Source organism: Molothrus ater, chromosome 5 (assembly GCF_012460135.2).
Source record: "Molothrus ater isolate BHLD 08-10-18 breed brown headed cowbird chromosome 5, BPBGC_Mater_1.1, whole genome shotgun sequence".
NCBI classification, from domain to species: domain Eukaryota; kingdom Metazoa; phylum Chordata; class Aves; order Passeriformes; family Icteridae; genus Molothrus; species Molothrus ater.
Genome location: NC_050482.2, coordinates 6,981,246 through 6,994,667, shown reverse-complemented (window position 1 = coordinate 6,994,667; position 13,422 = coordinate 6,981,246). Strand labels below are relative to the sequence as shown.

The 13,422-nt window shown below is 45.1% G+C and overlaps 1 protein-coding gene across 1 annotated transcript in view; it reads left to right on the top strand.

The window, feature by feature from the left end:
- The window catches only part of CCDC3 (coiled-coil domain containing 3), a 34,298-nt gene extending 29,246 nt beyond the window's left edge, over positions 1-5,052 (top strand). The window contains exon 3 of the mRNA XM_036400536.1: positions 2,931-5,052. Coding sequence (XP_036256429.1) covers positions 2,931-3,206 — 276 coding nt within the window. The 3' untranslated portion in view covers positions 3,207-5,052. The remainder of the gene's footprint in view (positions 1-2,930) is intronic.
- The last annotated feature ends 8,370 nt before the right edge of the window (positions 5,053-13,422 follow it).

The following is a 13,422-nucleotide window of genomic DNA, read 5'->3' as shown; positions in this document are numbered from 1 at the left end:
GAGTGGTTAACTTTTCACCAGCTTGTTCAGCAGCTGGGCTGGTGATCCAGGCTGTGCTGAGCTCACAGCTGTCACAGTTACACAGTTCTCAGCACCAATTTGAGGAGAACTTGGTTGCAGCCAGGTGAATCACAGCCCCAGCACTAACAGCAGGGACAGGACAGCTGCTCACACTTAAACATCATCATCATCATCATCATCATCATCATCCCCACTGCAGAGTCCTGTGAAAAATGCTGTTTGTAACCAGCCAGTGAGAATGAGAGGACTCCACCTTGTTATTTTTCCCTAGGTAGAAGGAACAAAGTGTTTATTTTCCAGCTGGTTGTCCTGCAGTTGCAGACAGGCATCCAGTTATCAAGCTGGGCTCTTCCTATCACCTACCCTGTTGGCAAACAAAGCCCTGCATGTCAGATAGTGCCTCATTTTTTAGAACCATGCTGTTCCTGTGATGTCTCTGGATATCTCCAGATAATTTAAGCCCTAAACTGTGTCTTTCAGACTGGAGAGTGAGGGCTGTAGAAAAACAGTATAAGCAAATGAGCTGGTTAGCTTTTTGATAGTGTTTGAGAAGTTTCTGAGTGGCTCTGTAGAGCAGATCTACCTCTCCTGACAAAGGACCAACCTCAAAATGTCTGTGAGTGTCTCTGGGATGAGGATAATACTATCCCTGATATCTGCTATTCCCCCATCAGCCAGCCCAGACACATGAAATGCAGTTGGGTTCACAGAACCTCCCACTTCAGCTTCATGAAGTGTTTGTTCCTCTGCACTGGACTCTGGCATGGGCCATGCCTATCACTGCATCCAGGGAAAATGCAGGAAATCCCTGGTGAAGTAGAGTTTCCACCTCATGTCTTCCCAACAAACATATTTCCCTAACTCAGTGTCCTCCTTTACGGGGATTTAAATTCAAGAAGTGTTCTGCTTGAGGTTTTGCAAGGGTTTGGCAAACACAAAAGCCAAGATGTGCTGGCTGTTTTCAAAGACCACTTGGACTGAGCAGTGATCAAAACCAAACTCTCTCCTTTTCAGCACAATTTCTGGCCCTCTATCTGTGAGCTCCCCATCTTGCTAGCATGCATTTATAAAAGAACCCTAGAGAGAGAACAGTTGGGGCAAGAATTTGCCATGCAGCAAAACCCCACAGTGCCTTTGCACAAGGAACAAGAGCTTCCAAGGGAGTGGAAGCAGTTGCTGTGTTTGTGTTGACTGACCATGGTTTCCCATTGCTGGGGGTTTCCAAAGCAAATGAAATGTTATTCATCAAGGCAGGCTCCCTCCCCAGCTTTCAGTTGTTGAAAATACTACAAAGTAAGATGGAAAGAAACATGTAATCCTTCATCATCACAGTCAGGATTTACTTGTTTATTTAGATTCCCTGTCTGTTCCAAATGTTCTGCCAGAGAAAGCCCATCCAGACTCCAGGAGTGCTTGACACACATAGAAAAATTTCTAGATGTATTTAGAAGATAAATCCAGCAGAATACACTGCCTGTCCTCACAGTGCAGCAGCAACATGAAAGTCCCACATGCACAATAAAATAGCTCAGGATGCTTTTTGTAGGGAAAAAAAAAAAAAAAAAAAGCAGGAGGCACCTGAGGAGAAATTGATTTTGATGTGGATCTTCTAAATCAGAAACTTTTTGGTGGAGTTGTCCTTGAGCTCCAGGTGTCTCCTCTTTTTCTGCCTGGAAAGTTTTTTCCAGGTAGAAAAAATGGAACTTGGTGTCTTTGTGGTCAGTAAAAGGAGAGAGCTGTGTTCAGAGGGTGATTCCTCCCTCTGCCCTAGGAGGGGCACATCAGCCCCTGGAAGGGTGTCTCTCCCTGCAGACACTACAGGGGAAGTGCAAAGAGAGGAGCCCAGACCTGAGTCTCACTTTTAGCTTAAGAGAAGGCAGCTGAATCCCATCCTGAGTGAGGCTGTGTGTTGGGAACTGACTCCTCAGCAGCCCAGCTGGTGTTTGCCATCCCACCCCTGTTGTTGCACCTACAGGCAGGAAAACAGTGAGACCATAAACACACCTATGAGATAAGAGAGATCTTTTGGGTCATCCTAGGATGAGGTGGTAGAAGATGAGCACTTGTCCAACAGATGTTTTGCAGTTGTACCATCACCCAACCCAGTGGATTTGAAAATGCTCTGTGAGCTGTTCCTCTAGTGATGCCTTGGGGGCAGCACCTTTGAAACCTTCTCTCTTTTTTATCTCCTATCTAAGAGCCACTGGCATGAGTGAATGTCAAAACTTGATGTCCCTTCTGGGGGAAATATTGCAGTAAGTTGTATGGGGTAGAGTGGGAGGGGCAGTTTTCAGGCAATGACCTCCCAAATAATTTATGTTAAAGTTACGGGATCATGGATGCTCCTAGAGACTGCTGAGATCTTACCCTCTAGGGTTTTGTCTTAAACAAGCCAATACAATGAGGTGTTTAAGACACCTCTGTTCTTGGAAAGGCAAAATAACCAGTTCTGTGTTTGGCAGGTGCTGTCCTTATTTCACATGTTGACATAAAGAGCAAAGGGCAGGCTCTTATCAGAATTTGGGGTTTCTGAAGGGCTGCTAAGCTGAATCCAAGCCAGAGTTTTCCAAAAGCGACACCCCTTGACCCAAACTCCAGTTTAGTACCAGAATTAGACCAGCTTTTCTCCATAAACTTGATGTAGCCTCAGTGCACTGGATAGATCTGACAAAACAGTTCATAAAAGTAATTTTGAATCACTAGTATCATTAAGATCTACAATTTTGGGTCTTAACTAAATCCATAAGTGAAAGAGAGGATTTTACTTAAAAGGATATAAAACCAAAATCAAAGTTCCCCCCAAAAAGCATTCAAGCTTTTGAAAAGTTGTGAGGTGTTTTCCGCAAAGCCTGAATTAACCCTTGCTGTGGTAACTTCTTGTGCAACCTGACCTGCTGGTGTCCCCACAGCTGATGTGCTCCTCAGTGCAGAAGGCCCTGTTTGAGGAGGAGGACAGGGTGAAGAAGCTGCAGCAGAAGGTGGCAGCGCTGGAGAAGCGCAACAAGCAGCTGCGAGAGCGAGTGAAGAAAGTCAAGAGGTCTCTCCGGCAAGCCAGGAAAAACTCCAGGCACATGGAGCTGGTGAACAGAAAGCTCAGTGAGAAACTTTCCTCTGCAGGTGGCCAAATGCCCTATATTAACTCTTTGAAGCAGGAGAACTCCCACGGTACCTACCTGAAAGTATAATGCAGGGTAAGTGCTCAGGCCAGTGGGTTTTGTCTGCGTTAGATCAGGGTCTGGCCCTCACACCTTGTCTATGCTGTGCTTCAAACCTTGCATGGAAAATGAATCTGACCTTGCTTTAGACACAGTGCCAGATTAAACAGGAATGGCAGCTGGATTTGGCACAGCCCAAAGCCATGTCCTGCTGTTCTCAGTGGACACAGGGCCCGACAATCACCTGTGCTTCTCCTCCCTCACCCAGCTGCACCTCCAGCTTTAGGCTGTGTTTGATGGAAGTGCCAGCCCAGACCTCTGGGCCATTGCAGGCACTTGACACAGGAGCTCCTCCTGCCAGTTTACCTCCTCCTCATGGGCTGGGCAAGCAAGGCTTGCGATCTAGAGAGGAATGTGGTGGGAAGGATGAAGGCATGGATGCCTTCACTCCCTTATCACCCCCAGGCTCTCAGCCTTGCTTGGGCTTGACTGAAGTCTTCACCCAGTGCCTGGGCATAGGCTGTGTCTGAGACTCAGGCAGTTTGTGCCTCTCTTCAGCACAAAATATACATGTGCCCATATTGTCTTAAGACTGTCCCTATATATCTTTAAATATTCTAAATCGAATAAATAACAACTTTTATTTTTCCAAAAAGTGCCTCAAGGCTCTCAGTAACTCCCTCAGGTGCCTTTATCACTGGTCAGCCAACTGGGTTGGAAACCACATCATTTTGGGACTGTGTCTAAGACCAAATCCTGCAGTCAGGAGTGGACTTAGGCTATGAGTGGGTGTTGGATCAGGCCCAGCAGGAAATTTCAGATCCCATTCTCAAGCAGGTTTAATTACAGTGTGGACAAAGCTTCAAGTTTTGTAGTCACTGAGGTATAATGGAGGTTGCTGGGCAGCCTCACTTAGTTACATTTAAAACCTGTAGAGACCACATCAATATCAACAGGGCATTAAAAATTTAGGTAGTTTATATATGTATATATTTTAAAATCCTATAGAAAATATTTTTATTACACATTTGACATAGTCTAATTTCTGAAAATATGAAGTAAAACCTGTTTCTTTCTTATCTCATGAAAAAGAAAAGTCCATCATATCCTTTATTAGGTATTTACAAACTGACTTCTGCTCAAGCAGTGTGGGTTTAGGCCTCAGTATCCATGGCTGATAATGTTAATGCTTGAAACTATCCCTGCACTTGGAAAAGCCCATATCAGCTTTCAAATGTGAGCTTCAGTCCAAGCAGAACACAGAAGCTGACTCTCATTACCTTCCAGTTTTGCTCCTTTTGGAAATACTTTTTTTCCCCCTCTTGAAATAAAATTGGCATTTTTTAAGATTCTGACTCCTCCTCAAGCTTCACTGGTTTCAAAGGCTCCACCTTCCACACCACCACAATTTGAATTGTGTTCTGCTGGAGTCAGCAATGCTGTTTCCTGAGAATAGCTACAGAACTTAGGCTTCCCTAGAAGCCATCAAGAGATTTTTAACTCCAAAATTTAAATCCATAGAAAATTAACTACTTTTTGTTGTTTAATTTCTGGCTTCTAAACTACTGTTTAAATAAATGAACTGATTTTCCTGGCATAGGTATTAAAAGCTTGTGTTTTAATTTTTTGTTAAGAAAAATATTCCCTCTGGTATTCATTCATGTTTTATAAGTGTTTGTATAAAGCTGAGAAATTATAATTAATATAGTTAAACCTTTGCTATTCTTACAGATTTTCCAAACACAGTGTTGAATATCTTTTTCTTTTGGCTGGTATTTTTGTTGCTTGATGAAAAGATTGGAATTTTCTTCCTGTTTCCCCCTTTGTCTTCCTTAAAAAAAAAAAAAAAAAAAAGTAAAACATTTTGTTCTCCTTGTGAGTTTTGTGAGAATTTCATTTATTCTGCAAAGAAAACAAAAAGAACCTCCCAAAATGCAAAGTCCAAATGTAACCCAAAATGCTTTCACTGGGTACAAAACCCAAAAAGTTTGTTTCCTTGTGAGTTTGTTTTTGCCTTTCATTCCTGCTTGGGTTTGGATCATTTCCAGAGATAAGGACTAGCAGTCAGATCAGGTCACAAGTTAACCCTCTTGACAAGCAACAGGGGATGTCAAACCTGAATAAAAATGCCATTAAAGTGTCAGAATTGATTGCCTGGCCCTGCTGGTGACAGTGTCCAGAGAGTGACCAGGAAGGCTGCACATGCAGGAAACACAAGAGGAATGAGGAATTTGGGTTCTGTCCACCCAGGCTGGTACACATCACACAGCTATAATTTTTAGACCCACTCCATACAATTTCAGGGATCAGCTCATCTGGAGACCTGCAAAAAGGGCAGAATTTCTTGCCATTTCCAAGAGTAATGGGAAAGGCATGATTATGTTCCTCTTGAAAAGCTATGAGGGAGGGACTGAGATGCAGAAATGAAGAAGAGGTTGGCATAGCTGGGTGGGCTCACAAGAGATGGCATAGAAACCCAAAAAAATCCTGGTAAAAAAAAAAAGACAAAGAAAATTCACATTTTGTTAGAAACAGCACCAAATGTGTCAGCTCCCCTTGAGAAGTTCAAAGATGCTGTACAAATTAGTAACATCTGCTTTTTCAAAACATATCAGGAGCTGGAAGGCTGCCAGAGCATCTGCAGGACCAGTGCTAGGGGTGTCCAGAGCAGCTGGACACAACTGGAGACAAGGATGGGATTTTTGGCATCTGTCTTCACTGTGGGGATGTTTTTGTGGACAAATACATTTTTCCTGATGGATGCAGAGGATGACAAGAAGTGAAAGAGGAAAATTAATAGTAACAGGGCAGAGTAATTGAAAAAAAGATGAGGGGAGGGGAAGAGAAGAGAAGAGAAGAGAAGAATGACAGAAAGAAACAGCAGAGGGGAAATTGTTCTCATAGGGATTCTCCTTTTAACCATCAACACATCCCTCTTGTACTATTTCTGTCACAACTTTTGCAGGACTTGTGTGTCTCACCAGAGTGTAAGGGGATAATTCAGATGGTGATCTGCACCCAAAAATACCTTGAGTTTTTTAGACTTTACCACTGAATTTTCTGGGTTTTTTTGAAAGTGGATGTTTATAAAACAAAGTATATAAAATAAACTTTTCTCATAAATCCCAATATCATCCTGATTTAAAAACCCTACCTGAATAACTGGGGAAGAACCACAAAGTGAGGTAGGATTTATGGGGAGCAGACACTGTTAGTAGCTTTCTTTGCTTCTTAACACCAAAACCATTGGGGAAAAAATTACTTCCTTATGTTTGAATAATAATTTAGGGAAATAGCCATGTTATTCTATTTGGGTTTTGGCAGAAGGGGGTTTTGGAACTAAAGAGCCCATCAGGGTTTCAGAGTTGTATCAGTAAAGCCCATTTCAAATACACAAAACCTCTTGCCAAGCTAGGTAATCTCCCATTAATGAGGCAAAGGAGCCCAAATTAATTTCTGAAAGTAGGAGAAAAAACATAGAGGCAAAACTGGAGAAAGCAGATGAAACTGAAAACATGTGTCATTCTTTCTTATAACAAATCCAAGTAATTGCAAGGAAATATTCATTTTCCTCCCTATTTAACACCAATTATTTTCATTTAATCACAGACATGCACCTATTTCCCTCCAAACCAGCCTGCTCTGCATGTGAAACATCATTTCCAGCATGTGCTTGGGTTCAGGCATGTTCCTAATCCCCTCAAACAAACACAGAGAGCAGGACAGCACGTCCCAGCACATGTGGCACTGCTGGGTGGGCTCCCTGGCCCTGCAGGAAACCAGGCCAAGCCATCCCAACAGGGATGTCTGGCAAGGCAGGCTCAGCAGGGATTTAGTGGGGCAGGAGCAATGCTGTCTTTGTCAGGAGTCATCTCTTGGGGGATCAGGATCTGGCACGGATGATACCAAGCTGGATGAGAGTTGGGAGTGTTGATTTGCTTGAGGGTGTCCCTGCAGGGGGAGCTGGACAGGCTGGTTTGATGGGCTGAGGCCACTGGCATGAGATTTAAAAAGGTGAAATCCTGCACTTCAATCACAGCAACCCCACGCAGCACCACAGGCTGGGGGAAGAGCAGCTGTGGCATGGACATATTTTCTGAAAAATCCTTTACTAGGATTTTTTCTCCTGAGAAGATGAGAAGTCTCAGAGGAGAAGGAAAACAATAATTATCTGCTGCTGTGGAATGCAACAGGTGCACCTTTGGTTGGTCCACGTGAGTTGTTTTTACTTGATGACCAATGACAGCCACCCGTGTCAAGGCTGTGAGCAGTCACAAGATTTTATTATTATTCCATTCCTTTCTATTCCTTGCTAGCCTTCTGATGAAATCCTTTCTTCTATTCTTGTAGTATAGTTTTAATATATAATTTTCTTTTAATATGATATATATCATAAAATAATAAATCAGCCTTCTGAAACGTGGAGTCAAGATTCTCATCTCTTCCCTCGTCCTGGGACCCCTGCAGACACCACCACACAGCTGGAAAGCTTTCCAGTGGAACAGGACCTGGGGATGCTGGTCAACAGGGACTGAACATGAGCCAGAGAGGGCCCAGGTGAGCAAAAAGGCCAATGGCACCTGGCTTGTACCAGAATAGTGTGGCCAGCAGGATCAGGGTGGATTTTGCCCCTGTACTGGCCACTGGTGAGGCCACATCTCAAACCCTGGGTTCAGTTTTGGGCCTCTCAGTTGCAGAAAGACCTTGAGGTGCTGGAGTGTGTCAGAGAAAGGAGTGGAGCTGGGGAAGGGTCTGGAGCACAAGTTTAATGAGGAGAAGCTGAGGGAGCTGGGGGGCTCAGCCTGGAGAACAGGAGGCTCAGGGGACAGCTCATGGTTCTTTACAATATCCAGAAAGGATACAGCCTGTGCAAGGCTCTTCTTGCAGGTAACAAATGAGACTACAGGAGAAAAGAACCTCAAGTTGTGCCAGGGATGTTTTGCTTGGATATAAGGAAAAATTTCTTCACCACAATGATTGTCATGCCCTGGAAAAGGCTGCCCAGGGAAGTGGCAGAGTCACTGTCACTGCTGGTGTTGATAAGATACGTAGATGTCTTGGGGATGTGGTTTAGTGCTGAACAAGGTAGTGCTGGTTTAACTGTTGAACACTCCTAAGGGTCGTTTCCAACCTAAATGATTCAATGGTTCTATGACTTTGTTGGTTTTCCATTCGTTGGGTTTGGTGGCATCACACCGCTCCTGAGGTGCCTGATGGTTTCTCCTGGTGAGGGTGCTCCAGCAGCTGCTGGCTGCTTTGGTTAATGCTGGTTGCATGCAATGGCATCTCCCCCTCTGGTTATCTGCCTATGGATAGTAATTTTTTATTTTACTGAAATTTTCCACAACGCAGAGCTATTTCTCAGAACAAGTTTTAGGAGATAAATAATTGTTTTGCAATGTTAAAATATAATCAGTGAAGTGGCATTTTCTTTGGCAATCTCCCACTTTGGAGTCATGACAAAATTTGGCAGAAGTTCCTTCTATGTACCCCTTGCCCCAAGAAAAATCAGCAGGAAGTCTTTGGAATATTTTGGGTTTGCCATGCACACACGCCCAGCAAAGTCTTTGTAGTGCTGCACAGCTAAAACCCCAGCAAATGCACAAAATGAACCTTCCTGAGCCTGTCCTTCCCTGGACAGTCCAGCTGCCATAGGTGGCAGCACAGACAGCCTTGACAGGACTGAGAAAAGCAGATTTTTATTGCATCCTAATCTCCTGGATGCCTCTGCAGTGCCCAGGGGTTTGTTATGTGCCAGGCATGGTGCCATAAGGATGGGGATGCTCCAATAAGCTCAGAAAGGACATGAGGAGTAATTACAGGAGAGACACTGGAGCTGGGAACACTCACAGGGCCAGAATTGCTCTTACAGAAGTGGCCACCAGTACTTGGATTGGAGACATGGAAAAGGTCCTGGAAAGGGACAACCATTTGTGGTCAGGGACAACCACTGTCCATCAAGAGTCTGTGTAAGGGAGCCCAGGGATCCCCTCTGGACAGAGAGAGACAGCCTCTGTCACTTGTGTTTTGTATCAGCAGATGCCAGGAGCTGCACTGCTCCACCTCCAGCTCCAGGTAAAGGACCAGGCTGGAGAGCAAGGGATAAGTGATTCCTTCTGTGCTGGGAGTGGCACAGGCAAACTGACCTAGAGACACTGCTGGCCTAGAGACACTGCTGAGCTAGAGACACTGCTGATACAGAGACATTGCTGAGCTAGAGACACTGCTGATACAGAGACACTGCTGATATAGAGCCATTGCTGGCCTGGAGACACTGCTCACCTAGAGACGTTGCTGATATAGAGACACTGCTGGACTAGAGACACTGCTGGACTAGAGACACTGCTGAGCTACAGACATTGCTGAACTACAGACATTGCTGATATAGAGACACTGCCAAGCTAGAGACACTGATGAACTACAGACATTGCTGATACAGAGACACTGGTGATATAGAGACATTGCTGACCTAGAGACACTGCTGGACTAGAGACACTGCTGGCCTAAAGACACTGCTGGACTAGAGACATTGCTTGTAAGAACCCAGAACATCCCTCTGGCTGTCCAGGATGGCCAGGACCCCTGCCAGGGGGCTCAGAAGCCCTGGCACAGAGCCCAAAACACCTGTGGTTTTGATTATGACCCGTGGAGCAAATTACCAACCTTAGATGAAGATCTGCAGGCCATGACAGTTCAGGTAGAATAATAGTGAAGTTATCACGGGGTGGAAAAGTCGATTTTGGGGTTTTTGGAATGGAGGTTCAGGAGGCAAGATAGAGGAACTGGGTGTGTCCAGCCTTTCTCCTTCTTCTTCTTGGCCTCCATCTTCTGCTGTGATGTTGGCACTTTTGGATTGGTTTAGAGTAGAAGCTCGCTGTCTAATGTAGGTGATAGGTGTTGGAAAGTAATTGTAAACATTGTATACATAGTTTTTAGTATAAAGAGATAACACCGCCCCGGGGGCAGGCAGAGTGCCTGGAACTGTCCTGCTGGACAGACCTCAGCAGGACAGAAGAAAAATTTTTACAGATAAGATACAATAAACAACCTTGAGACTGAGAAATGAAGAGCTCTGACTCCTTCTTCCAGCACCGGGCTGGGAAAAGAGACTTTCTAACACATCTTGGGGTCACTCTGACAAGCTAAAGATCCCGACAATTGCTGGCCTAGAGACACTGCTGGCCTAGAGACACTGCTGGCCTAGAGACACTGCTGACATTGCTTTTGGGTGGCAAAACCATGGCAGCTTGGTGAAGAGTAGAGGTGTGCTCAAGCCATTGCTGTCAACACCCAGAGCACACAAAGTGGCCTGGCTCCTTTTCTTCATTTCTACTTGCTCTTACAGACTCCTGAGATCTTTTCTGCAAGAAAGGCAGTCAGAAGGAAACCAAAAACCACTTGGTTTTGGAGGGTCACCAGCTGCCAATGTGCAGCCTATACATCACAGTCTGGGAACAAATGCAACAAAATATTCATCCTTCCACTGTCTACACTGGATCCTTAAAATGCACCAAGCAAGACTTTGCATCCTCTCAAAGTCAAGCAAAGGCAGCAAGATGCATGTAAATCACTAAAACACAGCAGTTCTGTGGCAGGTCTGCGTTGGAGAATTCAGGGGCCCTTGATTTTGGCACCTGCTCCAGTTTCTAGAACTGTCACCTTCCTGAGCAGGGGCAGGAGGGGAGGTGCCAGCACATCGGAGATGTAGAGCCTTGCAGAGTGTGAATCAGAGCAGTCTGCACTAGGTGCCAGAACTTGGATTGCTTATTTAGACAGGAGAGCAACTTCTCAACAAAAGCAAGGGGACAGACATCCTCTTGGCTGGAGCAGAGCCCAGAGAGGTCTCTTCTGTTTCCCAGGGTCAAGAGCTCTTTTGACAGCCTTTGACTATTAAAAGTTTTTACACAGTTCCCAGACAGAACATGAGTCCTTCCCCAAGGCTGCCATGATCTGGGACTTCTTACACAACCAGACTGCCCAGGAGGAGGCAAACTGGGAAATCCTTCCTGACAGAAACCACGTGGCCGTGCATGGAGGATGAGGAGCTCTTGGGCAGGTAAACCAGCACTCCAGGGGAAGTCTCAGGACAGCTGACCAGAGGGGCAAAACCATTTCTTTTAACCTTCATAGCCCAATTTCTTCACCCCTTTCTCACCCAGGAGGTAAGAGTGGCACTGAGGGGCAGATGCTCCAATGGGGTCACTGGTGGCTTGGGAAGAGGTTGGAGGGATCCTTGTGAGCCAGGATCCACCAGGGAAGGGCTGGACCCAGCAAGAAGGGAAGAGATAAGTGCAGACCGGCAGGGTGTCCCAGATGACATTTCTGTTCCACTTACCCTGCCCAGAGAAAAGCAGAGAGCCCCCAAGGTCAAAGGCATTTATTTATCTGCCATGGCAGTAAACCCCAAGCAGAGCACAGAGAGGATGAGCTGCCTGAGCTCTGCTCACCATCCAAGGACAAACACATGGCCGCATCAGAAGGGTGCTTGCTTCAACTGTTCCCATGCATTTCCATGGGAACAGGCAGCTGTTTTGTTTTCCTCTCTTTAATATTTCTCTTATGATTATTTCTGAAATACTCTGCTTGCTGGAGACTTGGCCTAAAGAGATAAGGAAGAGAAAATGTCACAGACTGTTGTCAATGAATTATTTTTCCCATTTTTTGATGCCAGGAAAAGCAGTTCTTGCTGTAGGAAAGCAGATCATGGGTTATGCTGTCTTCCAATTACTTGTTTCAGAGATGTTAGAACATGCAATATGCACCTGTAAGTACAGTGTGTTAGTTGGAAGATGGCAGCAATGAAAACCATGTCTTTAGTAAAAAGAAAATATCTCCTAACCTGATATCTCTTTTCTTGTCCATACATAGGTGATTCAGGATTACAATCTATTATAATTTTTTACACATACAAAACATTTTGCTACCCATGAACACAAGAAGAAGAGCTAACTCCTGCCTTAGGAAATGTACCTTTTAATTGTGCCTGGAAGCAGCACTGCTCACCAGAGAGCAGGGCAGTTGTGACTTTACAGCATTTTCAGTAGCTGCATTGACACTGTTCAGGTTGAAAGTTTCTGTGCTGATGCCGGTCTCTGCCCCAGTGCATGGAAAAGGGACTTTCCAAACTGTGAACTTTTTGCAACTGAAAAACATTTTCTTTTTCTCTAAATATTTTTTGCTGATATCTAGTCCATTACTTCAGGCAGGTTACAAGCAATGGCTGAAAATTCTTCAGCTGCAGGCAGTCAGCCAAGTCTCCTTTTAACCCCTGGTCACTGGTGGATCCCCAGCATTGTACCATGGCTGGGTGGTACAGTGCAGTGGGATGGTCCCACTTGCCAACAGCCTCTGCCAGAAATCACCATCTGTAGCTACATCCTGATGTCACCTGGGAAGTCCATTCTGTAGCCACATGTTTGATACCTCGCCCCACAGAGACAAAAACCATCATCAATCTGAAATTGCTGCAAGACAGAGTGCATGGTTGAAAAATAAGGAAGAAATTCTTTCCTGTGAGGTTAGTGACACACAGGCACAGGCTGCCCAGAGAAGCTGTGGATGCCCCATCCCAGGAAGTGTTAAAGGCCAGGGTTGAATGGGACTTTGAGCAACCTGGGATAGTGGAAGGTGTCATTGCTCAGAGCAGGGGAGCTGGAAGTGCAGTCAGAGCTGTGGGCAGCCTGGGGACAGGTTTGGGGTTCCAGATCCAGCCCTGATCAATGGAGAGGGGTTAGTGCTGCACTCAGAGCACCAGTGACACATCTTCATTCTCTGCACTGACTCAGGGGCTAAATGGGCTGCAGAAAGCAAAATGTAATCACACTGTTTAATTAAAAGATAATGGAAGCTTTCCAGCCACATCATTACAGCCCATGCAGAGACAAAATTCCCTGTTCTCCTAGAGGGATAAAATAAAATGCATTGTCACGCTGAGGATCAAGCAGATCTGAGCTTTGTATTCCTCATCTGCTGTATTCTTAATTCTCATTGCTTTTAATTGACTGCAGATTTTCCTTGGTTTTGCAAATTCAGTTTTGAAGCAGATTTTTTGTGTTCTTTATGGAACAGGCTTCAGGGTATATGAGCAGGGCTGGTGGGGGGCTTTGCACTGCTGGTAAGTAATGATATTTTCCCTGCAGCCGGAGCCAGGGTCAAGTGAGATGCAAAGTACAGTGTTCACTGATGAGCAAGGAGTGGGAGGAAGCAGCATATTTCCAGCCATAAAACAGGGGGAGATGAAGAAGTT